The following is a 15,904-nucleotide window of genomic DNA, read 5'->3' as shown; positions in this document are numbered from 1 at the left end:
TTTTTAAAATCTTGCACAGGACAACATAATTGCTTTTTGGTTTAGGGCTCAGAATTATAGACAAATTTAGGAGGAATATAAAGCCAAAACCAAAAACGCAAAGTGGCTTCAAACCACGATCCTTAGAGTACTGTGAGTTCTGCAGGCAAAGCTCAGAGACAGCTGTTCCGTTTTAACCAGGGTGCCTTAGCTTTTGTTTATTTTACATATTTGGTTTCTTGGTAAGATAACCTATTAAACTGAAAAAGTCTGAAAATCACTGGGTTGAACTGTAACTCATAAAGTTTTAGGATTAGTAGGAAAAGCACTGTATTAAACAAGATAGGTATTATAACTCAGTTTTTAAGAGCATGTGCTATGGGAATCTATGTAGACTATGGTTTTCAATGTTACTTCTACTAATTATGAGTCTAGTTAGAATTACCTAACTTTTCAGCCTCAATATCCTCATCTGTAAAATCCAGGTACTGAAACCTACTTTTACAAAGTTGTTGGGAGGATTTACTTAAGTGACATATTTAACACAGCTAGATACTAGACAGTGCCTGCTTTATCATAATGCGTTAAAAAAATGGTAGCTATTTTAAATGATTTAGTTACTTGCTTCACTTCAAATAATTTATAAAGCATCTACTTAGAGCTAACTGGTAAAGTCAGCTATTTTTATTACAAGATTAGAAATCATACTTTATTTGCTGAAAGTATGAATAAAAAAGTAGTATAGTCTAGGACTAAATTTATGATGTAAACCTGGTATTTTAGCACATATGATCTAGGTTCCTTCTAACACTTAAGAAAAGCTTATTCTAACCAAGGGTCAGTTTCCTTTAAAACTGAACATACAATCAATCCTAAATATATTTACATTGACAAAAGAAATTTATGTGACAAGAGAATTGTCCTGAATATTTTTTAAATCAAATGTAATTTCCTATATTAAAAATAATCTATATTCAACAGAAGTTTTAGAAAATACAGATGCAAAGAGAAAAACATCTATAATTTATCACCACTGTTAACAAAACTACTTCTTTTAACCTCCAGCCTTCTAGCAATTAACATCCATTCTTATCCTGCTTTAACTAATGAATTTCTAGCTATTCCTCCTCACGCTTTGATGATTTGAGCATTTAGTTCACCATTTTTCCTACTTCCCAAATCCTGTCCTCTTCCTAGGTGATTTCAACAATCCCCTAAACTTTTCAATTCTTTCTTGACCTCCCATCCTCCAGTGATCATTTCCACTCTATTTCATCCACTCATTCCCATTGCCATACCCGGGACCTTTTTGTAAAAACATTCCAGGTCACTTTACTTCTAACAAGAAATTCAATGCTACTTAATCCTCAGAGTTTCAGCAGCTATAAAATGGCCATTTAGCAAGAGAATATACTTCCTAGTCTCCCTTGCCGCTAAGTGGCCATATGCTAAGTGGCTAAGCTCTGGACAGCAGGCTGTGAACAGACTTATGTGCAACTTCTAAATCATGTCCATCAAAATAGAGAGCTGACGGCCCTCTACTTCCTTTGTACCCTACCCTACTCTCAGTGTGTCAGTACCTTTTTCACAATACTTCTAGGCCAAAAGAAATGACAGTTCCATTGATTAGGCAGAAACAATTTAATACTCATGTATGTCCTAACTGCTTAGTAGCCATTGGAAAATAACACATATAAATTTAAATAAAAATATTTCGATCTCATTCTTAAATAACCACAAGTACTTACTAATGGAATGTGTGTGCCTGTTGGACACTGCATGGTTTGTTAAGCCTTGGAATCAGACTGGATACCACCACCCTCATTTTCTGTTTCATGTTAATTTTAGTTCAGTACTAGCTTTTAATTACAACCTAAAATCCTAGCTTTGCAAAGATAGGTCACCAAAAATACAAGTAAACAAAACTTCTCTCAAACATTCAAGAACATCATCAAAAGTAATGCTGCAGGATCTAATGTTGCAAATGTGAACTACCTTGTGCCAGAAGTGTGTGCAGCCATTAACAGATGTTGACTGTCACACTCACTGTGTTTTGCTGAAAAAGTTTAAATATCCTATAGCACTGCTGTGATTTAATGGGAAGCCCTGAAGTGCTTTAGGACACAGTTTAGGAACTACAGCTCTAGGGTATGGTACTGTGACAAAATAGAAAGAATCTGAGTCTCTGAATGACTGACTGAAGCAGAATGAGTCACCTGCCCTGGACTACCTGCGCAGTCTGGGATATCATTTACGAGACCAAAAAAAACTATTTTGTTTGGGGTTTCTCTGTCAAAGTTTTTTTAAATGTAAAAATAGCATTCATATTGCAGTATATAAAGAAACATCTATGCCTAATTCCACTTAACCATTTTAAAACATTCTGATAATGAAACAATTATGTACATAAAAACCGTCCGATGATTATAAGAATGAAAGTTGGTCTGCTTATTTCTGAGATTCTGTAGTACTAAGAATGTCATTTCAGTGCAAGATGTAAGAATCTGAAAGAATGAAAAGAATTAAACCTCTACTTTCTAGATCTGAAGTAGAGAAAAGAATATTTAAAAATACTAGAGATTAACGAATGAATACTGCAAAAAAGATAGTTAGCTTATAACACAGTCTATCCTGCCCTTTTCTAGTTCTGAAGGTCTCCGAAACCAGCAAGAAGATAAACAGGTCAACTTGACCGTAAAATTTGTTTACCTGCATATTAATCTCTTTAGGAATGAGAATACTGTTGCTAGGCAGGTACAAACTTTAAATAACCGAAACTGTGTGATAGCCATGGTGGGAATCAAAACCTGTGGAAAAAGCACAAAAATAAATGCATTAAACTGATTTCAGAAGCTATGCTCCCTTTCTGAAATCAAGGCGAAAAGTCCTACTATGAGCTCTAAGTCAGACATATTTTTTACTTTTCTTTAGAAACCACAATATAACACAGTACATTATAAAATTAAAGTATAAATCATATTGACAATTCAAGAAAGTAAGTTTTTGAAGAGTTTTCAACAATTGAGAGAAAAAAACTTTTTGAAATACTCTGAGTGGTTTTTAAAAATAATTCTATTTAAATTATCTATACACAATTTATTTATTATTTTCTACTAAAAAATCAAAAAAGTATAAAACAGCATTTATTCAGTTTTTGTACCCTTTGAAGTCTGAACTATATGAATTTACATTCAATAGTACTATTCAAAATATTTTTAAACATTTTTAACTTTACGACAGATACATTTTATTATACCCATTTTACCGATGAGGACATTGAATTGAGAAGTCAAATAACTTGCCCAAAATCACATAGCTAATAAGTTGGAAGTAACCATAGAGATCATCTAGTCCAGTGGTTCACATATCTGGGGATTCTTTAAAGAAATAATGATACCTGGGCTTATCCCTAGTAAATTAATTAACATCCTCTGAGGGGCAGGGTCCAGTTATAGCTAATAAGAGAACAAAGGAGATAAAAAATACTCAATAGGAAAGGCAGCAGAAAAGAAGATAATGGGGAACAAATAAAGATGGGAGAAGTCAAAAACAAAAAGCGATAATAGACTTAAACCTAACCATATCAATAATCTCATTAAATGAAAATTGTCTAACATCCCAATTAAAAGGCAGAAGTTGTTGGATTGGATAAAAAAGGAAGACCTCACTACATGCTGCTTAAATGTACTTTAAATATAGAAACACAAGTAAAAGGATGGGGCCGGCCCATGGCCAAGTGGTTAAGTTCGTGTGCTCCACTTTGGCGGCCCAGGGATTCACTGGTTTGGATACTGGGCACAGACATGGCATCACTCATCAGGCCATGTTGAGGCGGCGTCCCACATAGCATCACCAGAAGGACCTACAACTAGAATATACAACTATGTACTGGGGGGCTTTGGGGAGGAGAAAAAGAAGAAAAAACAAAAGAAGATTGGAAACAGATGTTAGCTCAGGTGGCAATCTTTAAAAAAAAAAAAAGTAAAAGGATGGGGGTAATATACCATACTAACACTAACCAAAAGAAAGTTGAAGTGACTATTTCAATGTCAGAGAGCAGACTTCAGAAAAATACTATTAGCAGGTATAAAAGTGGTCATTTCATAATGATAAAAGGGTCAGTTAACCACAAGCACATAACAATCTAAAACATATATGTCCCTAATAACAGAATTATGCTGATATCATAAACGAGAGAGGTCACATCACTAGAGTCTACAGATATTAAAAAGATAGTGAGGAAATATTACAAGCAACTTTAATGCCTATATTTGACAAATGAGATAAAATGGACAAATTCCTTGAAAGAAACAAGTTATCAAAGAAACAGATACCCTGAAAATCTCTATCTCTATTAAATAAATTGAATTTGTAGGCCAAGATGGCTTTCACTGGTGAATTCTACCAAACACTTAAGGAAGAAGTAATACCAATTCTGTATAAATTGCCAGAAAACTGAAGAGGAGGGAATATTTCCCAAATCATTCTTTCTTTTTTTGCTGAGCAATATTGTCCTGAGCTAACATCTGCTGTCAATCTTCCTCTTTTATTGCTTAAGGAAGATTAGCCCTGAGCCAACATCTGTGCTAATCTTCCTCTATTTTATATGTGAGTTGCCGCTTGATGAGTGGAGTAGGTCTGCATCCAGAAGCTGAACCTGTGAAACCAGGCCACCGAAGAGGAGTGCACCGAACTTAACCACTACAGCACAGGGTGAGCCCCTCCCAACTCATTCTTTGTGGGCAGCATTACACTGATACTAATCTAAATCAAAGACATTACCAGAAAACTAGAGACCAGTGTACTATGAACATAGACACAAAGCTCATTAACAAAATATTAGTAAATTGAAATCCACAAAATATAAAAGGATAATAGATCAGACCAAGTGGGGCTTAGCCCAGGAATGTAGGGTTGGTTTGATGCTTGAAAATCAAATCTAATTCACCACAGTAACAAACTGAAAAAGAAAAACTCTATACTCATCTCAGTAGAAACAGAAAAAGCATTGACAAAACTCAACATCCATTCTGGATAAAAACTCACAACCAACCAGGAATAGAAGGGAACTTTCTCAACCTAATCAAGGACATCTCTGAAAAACTTATATTAACATGAGACTTAATGGTGAAAAATTGAACACTTCCTATGTAAGATTATGAACAACACAAGCACATGTGCTTTCACCACTTCTATTCAGCATTGTAGTGGAGGTTCTGGCCAGTGCAATTAAGCAAGAAAAGGAGATAAAAGGCATCCAGATTGAAAAACAAGAAGTAAAACTGTGTTTGTGTATGTAGAAAATTCAACAGAATCTACCATCACCTGTAATTTTATATGTTAGCAATAAACAATCACAAATTGAAATTTTAAACACATTTATAAGAGCACAAAAAATATGAAATACTTAGGGGCAAATCTTGAAAGACGTCTATACTGAAAACTTTAAAACCCTACTGAGAGAAATTTAAAAGACCTGAATTAACTTAAAAAGATCTTTCAGAGCTCAAAGACTCAATGTTTTACAATATTGTCTCCCTAAATTGAACTATACATTCAGTGTAATCGCAATCAAAATCTCAGCAGGCTTTTTTCTCTAAAACTTGACAAGCTAATTCTAAAATTCATATGGAAATGCAAGGACCTATAGTAGCCAAAATAACACTGAAAAAGAACAAAGTAGAAAGGTTAACACTACCTGACTTCAAGACTTGTTACAAAGCTACAGTAAGCAAAATGGCATAGTATTGGAGTCAAGATTGACAAATAGATCAATGGAACAGAATGGAAGGTACAGAAACAGACCCACATATATATGGACAACTGAAATTTGAGGAAGATGTGAAGGCAGTTAAGAGGAGAAGGATGGTGTTCTTGGCAAACAGCACTGGAAAAACTGGGTCTCTATATGCAAAAACAAACAAATGAAATTCTTTAATCTATATCTCACACCATTTATGAAAAGTACTCAAAATGGATCACAGATCTAAATATAAAACCTAAAATTACAAAACTTCTAGGGAAAAAAAAGGGACAAAAATCTTTGTGAGCTGGGTCCAGCAAAGATTTTCGCATATGACACTAAAAGTGCAATCAATAAGAAAAACTGATAAATTGGGCTTCATCAAAAGTAAACTCTTCTACAATTCAGAAACACTCTTAAGAGAATGGAAAGACAAGCCATAGATTGGAAAAATCTCTGCAAAGCATATACCTAATAAAGGACTTTTATCTAGAATCTATAAGAACCTTTCAATACTCAGTGAGAAACCAAATAACCCAATTAAAAAATGGGCAAAAGCTGTGAATAGACACTTTACCAAAGAAGATATACAATGGTAAATAAGTAAATGAAATGATGGTCAACATCATTAATCATCAGAGAAATGTAAATTAAAACCACAGTAAAAACCATTAGTACACAATTAGAATGGCTCAAATTAAATATAATCACCACACCAAGTACTGGGGAGAATATGGGGCAACCATAATTCTCCTACAATGGTAGTGGGAGTGCAAAACGGTACACCAATTTTGGAAAATAGTTGGTAGTTTCTGACAAAGTTAAACAAAATGTACCATATGACCCAGCCATTCTACTCCTAGGAATTTACCCAAGATAAATGAAAGCATATAACCCTAAAAAAAACTTGCTGTACTTATACAGTACCTTTATTTTCAATAGCTCCAAACTGGAAACTACCCAAATATACACATACAAATTGTGGTGTATACATACAATAGAGTCCCACTCAGCAATAAAAAGGAATGAACTACTACTCCAAGCAATAACGTTGACATACCTCAAAATAATTACGCTGAATGAAAGAAGCCAGACAAAAAAGAACAGACTATATGATCCCATCTATTTAAAAAAACTCTAGAAAATACAAACAAATCTATAGTGACAGAAAGTAGATCAGTGGTGCTTTGAGATGGGGCAAGGAAGGATGGGAAGGATGGACTACAAAGGGGCATGAGTAAATGAGTAAACTTTTACAAGTAATGGATATACTTACTATTTTGATTGTGCTAATGGCTTCACAGGTGTGTATATATTCATCAAAATAGATCAAATTGTACATCTTAAATATGTGCAGTTTATTGTATGTCAATTCTAGCTCAAAAATCTATTGAAAACAATCTATGCTAATAAGACTTTTTTTAACAATATTATCTCACTTAGGAAAGTTTTCAGATTCTGGTTAGAATCTTAAAAGAAGTCATTAATACTATCATCTTGTATTGATTACTTGTAACTCTTTCTGCAGAGCCAACTTCCATTAGGAAACTAGGTCAATTAGTGACAAGAAACATATTACAGAATTTCTCTAGGAACAGAGTTCTGAGTTCTTAACAGCATTTCAATATGCTACAACAGTTAACTCTTAGTATATACCCAGCATTCTTCTTAGTGCTTTACATGTAATAACTCATTTAATGCTCACAACAACCCTATGAAACACTTGAGGCAAATACTATTTTATCCCTATGTCAGATAGGGAAACCCAAAGACACATAGCTGGTAAGTTACAGAACTGGGATTCGAACCCAGGGAGTTTGGTTCTAGCGTTCGAGTCCTGAAAGATCACACTCATACTGCCCCCTATGATTAAATCAGAAGATATGCTTCTATATATAAGAAATACTAATGAATTGGAAACTACTTAAAGCCACGGCAACCACAAGATAAAAAAATTCTCAAAAATGGTGACACAGGTATTATTTTGCTAGCCTTTTAAACATGGTCATTATTTACAAATGTTTCTTCATACATTTTAGTCACCTATACCATAATACGTACTGCACATATTATCCTAACAATCACTAATTAAAAAATTTCTTAAAATGAGTTTTGGCACAAGTTAAAATTAAATATATTAAGTAACCAGGGGCCAGCCCCGTGGTGGAGTGGTTAAGTTCATGCACTCCGCTTCGGCGGCCCGGGGTTTTGCTGGTTTAGATCCTGGGCGCGGACATGGCACCGCTCATCAGGCCACCCTGAGGCAGCATCTCACATGCCACGACCAGAAGAACCTACAACTAGAATATACAACTATGTACTGGGGGGCTTTGGGGAGAGGAAAAAAAAAAAGGAAGAATGGCAACAGATGTTAGCTCAGGTGCCAATATTTATAAATTAATTAATTAATAATAAATAAATAGCAAGTAACCACGAATTTCCCCATTCATAATCTCAAAATAAATATAAAAGAGGGCAAAGGAAAATAAAATTTGTTAATCCATGAGAGATGGTCATTCTTCCACTGTAGAGAGGCAGAGCAGATCACACGTTCAGTCAAGTCACAAGAAAGTACAGGCATATACACACGCCCACACACAGGAACGATGTTTCGAACAATGGAATTTCAGGTTTTACCTTTTCCTTGCCATTTATTTGTCAGAGGAGGAAAATTACTGAGTAAGCATTTAGAATCATATGACTCATAGGTTGGAGTCATTTGAATATATCAGTATATCATCCAATTTAATTTTCTCAACCAACAAACTAAGATACACTGAAGTTAACTCTTCTGCTCAAGGCCAGGCAACAAGCTAATAACAAAATTACAACTAAAACTCATCATGGCCTCCCAGTGGTGGAAGCAATCATCACAGTTGGTTAACACCAATATTTGGAGTAGAGTGATTCCATAAAACAAAAAGAGAAAACATGATCTGATACACACTTTTTTCCAAAATAAAAAAGCACAAACAGTATATTTGGACTTCAGTTCTAAACATATTTACTTAAAAGTAGAGAAACCTAACTTAAGCAATAACTATTATGGAACCAAATTAAAGGGACAGCTGTGTGTTCCTTCTATTCGAAATTGAAATGCTGACTTTTAAAAAATTATCTTATATGTGTATAAAGATAAGCACTAAAATTTATAAATATAACATAAAGATTAAACCTTCCTGGAAAAATACACCATCCCTGTACTAACAGCATGCTATTTTAGAATGTATTTCACATGGATTAAACCAGACAGCACTCTGTTTTGTCTGTAATTTCCAGATATGAGAATAACCTCCTAAAGTCTTGAAAACAGTATGTAATAATTTTCTCAACTAGTAAAATATTACATTAACTTAAAAACTGTATAGTAAAAAGCAGTGGGCACCTCCGATGGGGGACGGTACAGAAGCATGAGGGAACTAAGATCTATATACCAATCTGAGTGGTAGCAACACCAGCTTACTTTACTGTATATACTGTTTGTATGTTACACTTTAATATAAAAGTTCAAAATAAAAGTCAAATAAAAATAAAAACAAAACAAAACCAGAAAGCAAGGAAAAAATAGTTAACTCTTACGGTACCTGATCCTAACTGCTCTGTAGAGCCACTACTGCCCGTCCGTTCTAAAGAAGGGCAAAGCACAGAGCTAGCCCTTCCTGTTTCTACAGTTAGAAAGGAATAAAGGGCAAGTAGACTCCACAGTAACAGAGTTCCAAAGGGCTTCCTCAGCAATGCTCACGCATCTTCACACAACTGGAGGTGGTATCTCCACATGAGCGTAACGATTTCCTGAATGCCTCTGCCTGGAGCTGGCCCACTAACTGAGAGGATGGAAAGAAGAGTGACTTTAAGAGAAAATGAACCAAGATAAAATTAAGAATTTTGCTGTTCAAGTAACTTGAATACTTCTGTCAAAAACATCCCCAATCAGTGGTTTACTAGGGTTCAAAAAATGCAACAATTTTGACTCCTCTCTTCTCTTATCCCCTTACATTCAAACTGCCAAAAAGACTTCATTCCATTTCCTAATACTGCCCATATTCTTCCCCATTTCCACTACATTCTCCCTAGCTTGTTGGACTACTGTAAAGTATTCCTAACTCCAGTATTTTTCTCTTACTCTACTCATATTTTCCATCTTGCACTACCGTTCTTTCTATGTACCTAATCTGTCCTGCACAATCCTTCTCCAGAGGATCTTACCGATCTAGTACCTCCAAAATAAGAGCTGAAAGAAAGGTTTGATTGCTTCATTATGAGAATGATCTAAATAATTTAAATGATGAATAAAAGCCTCATTTTAAGCTAAGTGGTCAAAAATAAAACTCTCAACCAAAAAAAAGTAAACTTTCCTAAATGAAAATTTAGCCTAAATTTTCAGAAACCTTATAAGCCAAAAAAGATGGCTAGAAAAGAGACTGTAGAGCATGTGGCACTTGAGGGAAAAGGGAACAGAAGCGAGGAGATACTCTATCAGGATGTTCTGAAGGGAGAAGATACGTAATATTTAAGGCCTGGGGAGAGGAGTGGGTCTCAGGAAACACACGAATGAAGAGTGGAGAATAAATTTCATATAGAGGCGTGGTAAGGAGGATCATCATCTGGCTACAAATACTGTTGTGTCATTGTTCAATAAGCATTCATCAACTTGAATGACTTCAATGGTAACTGAAAATAAAATTTAAAGTTTAGTTCCAACAGAAAAAGGGAAAGTGGGACTATTATTGACAAGGGAATAGAATTCTCTCCTTGGCAGTTAAGAGTATCCTCATTCTGTGGAAAATTCGCTTTTGTGACTAACAAAAGAAAGGAACTAACATTCATTGACCATCGACTACGTGCTAAGTACTATCTAAATATTATCTCACATAATCCATAAAACCATCTTATGAGATAGATATTGTTGTTCTCATTTCATAGAATTGAAGCAGAGAGAGTACGCACATGTTTCCATGCTTCCACACCCAATGACTTAGACTCCATTTAATTCAAGGTCTATTTAATTCAAAATTCAAGAGAACCTCACTAACAATAAACACTCTTAGCAATTCAGTGATGATGTTATAATTTCCAAGATAAATTTCCCAACCAGTTGTACTGAAATGTAGAAAACGCAATCAGGTTAACTATCAACCAACACTTTCGATTTTATCAACTACATTCATCTGCAGGCAGAAATATTCTTTGGAACCTGTATTTAATTAATGTGCCAATCCAATTCAATGAATATATGTATTTAGCACCTACTACGCAACAGATACTACTATGAGTGATGGGAAATACTACCGACCCAGTAAAGAGAAACCGGTGTTCACTGCTCAATTGTCACAAGCTAGCAACAATGCAGGGGGGGGGGGGGGGGCTAAGGAGGCAGGGCCCCTAACAGTCTTGCTCAGTTTGGTATTTCTAGGTCTTAGCCAATGCCAAGCACACAGCAGGTACTCAAAAATTTGTTGAATGAAGGAAAATTAACATTCCCTGAACAATATGTTCAAGACACAATTCTAGACAATGTATGTCCTATCGTCTCAGTGAAATCCTAAGGACAAACAAAAGAGGTTAAGTTTTATTATTCCCATTTAACAGATGAGGCTGACAAAGAAGCTCAGACCCACTCACCTGGGGTTTAAACAGACTGACCCCAAAGCCCAGGCTCTCCCCACACCATATCCCATTTGAGAAACCTTCTTTTAAATTTTATACTCTGCCTCAGCTTGATTTTTTAAACGCCCTTTAGATCACGAATTTGCTAAGTATACATCTTAAGTGAGCCTGCACTTCGGTTGCTTTAAACTACTTTCTAGAACTGAGAAATGCTACTATAAGCTAATTTTAAAATTAAAATTTCCTTTAAAATAGGAAAATACACAAACTTGAAATATAGCAGAATAAAATACAGAACCACGAAGGAACCTATCCTCAGGGCTTTTGGCGAAATGACACCTCTAGGAAATCAACAGGAATGACAGCTCGGCTATGTCACGTGAAAAAGATTCACCTACAATTTTAAAAAAGAAGGCTGCATTAGAAACGGAAAGAGTAAACCTATCTTTCCTCCTTGTAATTCCATGTAAACTGCTGGCGAGACCTTTCAGTAGAGTCACTACATGCCAACTTGTTAAACAAGGCAAGCCAAAACTACGCTGGTACACACTAAACAAGTCATCAACTGCTGGATTTCTGAAACTGTAGTTTTGAATGTTTTTAATACCAAAATTTAAAAAGACCATATGGTCTAGCACAGTACAGAATATCCTCAAATTAAGTTTGTCACTCTCTGAAGTATGTTAAGGAACATCACAAGGCTCCAAAAATAAAATTTACCTGAACTCACTCACATTTGAGAAACCAAAGTTCGGCAGCGGTCAGAGAAGGGGAACTAGAAGTAGAACCAGAAGCGGATGGTGATGGCGGGTGGTGAAGTCGAACCCTGCACAACCTCTGGCAACTCAAAGTCAGGCCCTCCAACATGTGACACCGCTGACGCTTACAAAGGGGGAGGAAGGTCTCCGGGACGACCCCAAAGCAGAAAGTTTCATAACTAAAATGCTTAAACTTCAGATTACCCACCTGAAATTAGCTGATGAAAACAAAATCATACCCACTGTACAGATGAGACAAACACCCGAGCGTCGTCGGGTTACACAACGCAACGCCCTGCGCACGGCGGCGGGGGCCACGCTCTAACCGGCTGAAGCGGGGGCCGGGCGGGCTGGGACGGGCAATTTGGAAAAATAAGCCTGGGAAGGAGCGAGGCCTGGAGAGGAAGGGCAGGAAGGACGGGCAAATTTCCCCACGGAGGGCCGACTGGGGGACTCGGGGGTGTCCGGGCCGGCGCCCCACAGGCCGGTGCCCCACGCGTGAGCGCGGCATGGCGAGGGCTACCAGCCAGGGCCGCTCCCCGTCGCAGCTCCTTCACCCCAGGGGTCACCCTGACCCGGAAACAGTACCCCAGAGGGGCAGTCGGCCGTGGGAGGAAACCCGGTGGAGGGGCGAAAGGGAAGGTGGGAGGGCGGGAAGTGCGGGGCGAAGAGCAGAGCTGACCAGGGAAGGGCAGATGACACCCCCAAGGCCCAGGTTGGGATCAGGGCAGGGGTGGAGGTCGGGGAAAGAAGCCCCTCGCGGGCGCGCGCGAGCCGCACACACTCACCTGCCCCTCCCCCTCCCCGCCCGCCCGGCGGAGGCTCCGAGCTGCCGCGAGCCGCGCGCGCACACACGGCGCGCGCACGCGCGCTGCCGGTCGCTTCCTCGAGCTCGCGCTCCGCCCGTTCAGTCCCAGCCCCGTTCATTCAAAGCCGGGCGCGCGCTCCGTCGCAGCCGCCGTTGCCGTCGCGCAGCTGCCATGGCCGCCCCCTCCTCGGGAAACCCTCCCCCAGCCCCTCCCTCTTCGCCCTCCTTGAAGGAGGTTCTCGGCTGTCTCCAGGCCCTCACTTCCGCACCCGCCCCAGGTCCTGTCTGGCCCAATAGGAGAGAGGCTGCGGGTCCGGCGTCCGGACTGGGAGCCAATGAGCGCCGGGGGGCGGGGCGACGGCGACAGGCGCGGCTATGGCCGAGGCTCCCAGTTGGGGGATTTTTGTGATCGTTTTTGGCTGCACCGTTTCAGGCTGTTCCATCGCAGAGCGCCCGGGCTCGTTCCGTGTTGCCCTCCTTTCTGCACAGAGTACCTCCGGTCCAATCATGCCCCTTCTCGTTCTACCCACAGAATCCCCGTACCGTTTGGGAGCAAGGCAAAGCAGTGTTTCGATTGCAAAAAATGAGGGAACTCCGGCTGTCCCAGGATGATTTGGATGTGCGTAGGCCAAATCTCACATCATTCTGCCACCTTCGGGATGCGAAACGTTGAGTTTAATTCAGGACTTAGTGTTCTCCACCTAATTTTTTTTTTATCAAATTTCCTTTAACCAGAAGTTAAAAAGTGTCATTTTACCTTGCCCTTTCCTCGCTTGCAGCGCAGGCTAGGCATTCTCCCAAACTAAGGTGTTCGTTCTTTCTATGGTTCTCTCTTTGAAGCCTGATTCTTTTTTTTTCTTTTAATCCTGTATGCTATTAAAAGGCTGGGGTCCGCAGGAAACTATCTGCTTCACTGTTGCAAAGGGGTTGACGAGGGAAGATAGAAATGTATATGTTCAAAGGCGGAAAGCACTTCATGCACGTTGTTTCCCAACCAGCCTTTTTCTTTCTCTACCTCTTTTTCGACTATAGATGCCTTTAGTCTGTCACCTGACCAGCACCCACCTACCCGCTTGACTTTCTAGTACCCCCCCCCAATCTGTACCACATTTCTATTAATAATTTAACTTGTTTATCCCCAAGAGGGGAGGAAAGAATGTTTATGACTTGCTCTGGAATGATTCTGTGTAACTTGAGTAAGTTATTTCATCTCTGAACCTCAATTTCCTCGTCAGTAAAATGGCCATAATCGTGCCTACTTCATAGAATGACTAATGGTTGCAAAGCTCTTTAGGGCAGAGCCTGGCACATAGCAAATATTCATAGATAATAGCTGTTACTGCAGCTACTGCTCTTACTACACTATTTCATTATCATTCTAAACCCTCTGCAGTCCCGTAAACACCTGCTCTAAACTTAATCTCTTCAACTGTGTAAATTCCAATAATTCATAATTTCCAAAATTTGTTTGGATTTCAAAAACCCAATAATCTGAAATACCCTACATGTTGACATAAACATGTTTTCAAAATGTTTTTCCTTAGAGACATATCTTTTTTTCAAATTATTTATTATATCCCTATGATTTTTTTATTATTCTTCAGTTTTCTTTATTAAATTTGCTATTTCCAAATGAAACAAAACAAAAAGTATATATTTTTCTAGAACTAGTAAATAACTTGTTTTCCAACACAATAACAAAACAAACAAGAAACTTGTTAAGGATTGGAAACAAAGTTTACTTACAAATATCTATAGACATATTTTAAAATCTTCTTTACTCTAGTTGTTGAGTAGTAAGCTCATAATTGGGGATCATAGGTGCCAATAATTTGGAATCTTGCTTGGGGACCACCTCTTAGGTGTGTGCCTCTGCCCAAGTCCTGTCCTCTCCCAAGGCTTCAGTGGGATGGGTTGGGGACCACCAAATGTCAGGTGGGAGGAACATAAAGGATAGCACTGAATATATGGAAGATTTCTTTCTGGATTACCTCTACTCCGTGGGTACAGTTAATTCTACCTGCTCTGTGTCTAGACCGTTTTGCACACTTTCGGCCTCCTGATTTGACTCTGACCAATCTCTAGTCACCAGCTTGATTTATTCACTTTTATCAGCTTCCAATCCACCACTTACTCTCCTAGTTCAAAGCCTATTTATAGACTTTGTTGTTCTCAGTTCTGCAGCTGGGTCTAAGTAGTCTTGTCAACTGACCTCCCATCCCTGCCCAGGAGGTAGGTTAGACGGTGCAAACACAGCCCAGTGATTCCATATCTCCCCCAACCCAATTCCCTGGCTTTTCACTAAAGGGATGGTTTTTCCCTCAAGCACAATTTTAGACCTGCTGTTCTGACTTGGACTTTAATGGCTTTTTATTAATGAGCAGCTGTTCACAGTTGAATACAGATTATAAAGTCACATTCATTTCATGATCAAGCAAAACAAAGCCTTGCAGCTCACAGGGTGAGTTTTGAACACATACATTTGAAAACAAAGGATTATCTGATGATAATTTTAATGGATTGTTTTATTGACCTTTCTAGTCTAGAGAATTTTGCTTGCTTTCAAAATAATATTTTAATATTCTGGAAAATTATAATTTATTTTTAATATCCATAATCACCATTTAATAGTTAGGATCACTGCTTAATAGAGAAAGCAAAAAGTCTGAAGCAGTTTTTTTATTTCTTGTCTATTAAAAAAAATTAACTTTCTGTGAAGCATTCAAATAAATATTTTCCATTGTAATTATTACTATAGCATATCTTCAATTGGTAGTAATTTTTATTAGTAAATACAGGAAGACCTAAGGTTTAAGAACAATTTAGAGTTAACCAAGTCCCTTTAGGAGAGTCCTGGATAGGAATGGAGAAAAATAATCCATGTCTTTTACTAGAAATGGATTCAAATAAAAAGATGGTGTGAACTCTTCACTTCTGTGTTCCAGTGGTGAGGTTCAGCAATGTAATACATTTTGGCTAATGTCCACATTGTTATTAGAGCTATAACAT

General features: G+C 38.0%; 1 protein-coding gene across 8 annotated transcripts in view; it reads right to left on the bottom strand.

Annotated features, from left to right (window-relative positions):
* The window catches only part of EBAG9 (estrogen receptor binding site associated antigen 9), a 31,546-nt gene extending 18,359 nt beyond the window's left edge, over window positions 1-13,187 (bottom strand). The window contains exons 1-3 of one of the 8 annotated variants that reach the window (XM_070221336.1): window positions 12,876-13,146; window positions 9,307-9,546; window positions 2,689-2,786 (exon numbers count right to left, since the gene is read on the bottom strand). In XM_070221336.1, the coding sequence (XP_070077437.1) occupies window positions 2,689-2,771 (83 nt within the window). In that variant the 5' untranslated portion in view covers window positions 2,772-2,786; window positions 9,307-9,546; window positions 12,876-13,146. Of the gene's footprint in view, window positions 1-2,688; window positions 2,787-9,306; window positions 9,547-12,049 lie in introns of all 8 variants that reach the window. The other 7 variants (XM_070221338.1, XM_070221339.1, XM_070221337.1 and 4 more) reach the window with 7 other exon arrangements.
* Window positions 13,188-15,904: the final 2,717 nt, after the last annotated feature.

Source organism: Equus caballus, chromosome 9 (genome assembly GCF_041296265.1).
Source record: "Equus caballus isolate H_3958 breed thoroughbred chromosome 9, TB-T2T, whole genome shotgun sequence".
NCBI classification, from domain to species: Eukaryota; Metazoa; Chordata; class Mammalia; order Perissodactyla; family Equidae; genus Equus; species Equus caballus.
Note: the sequence above shows the minus strand (reverse complement) of the source record. Positions and strands in the feature narration are given on the sequence as shown.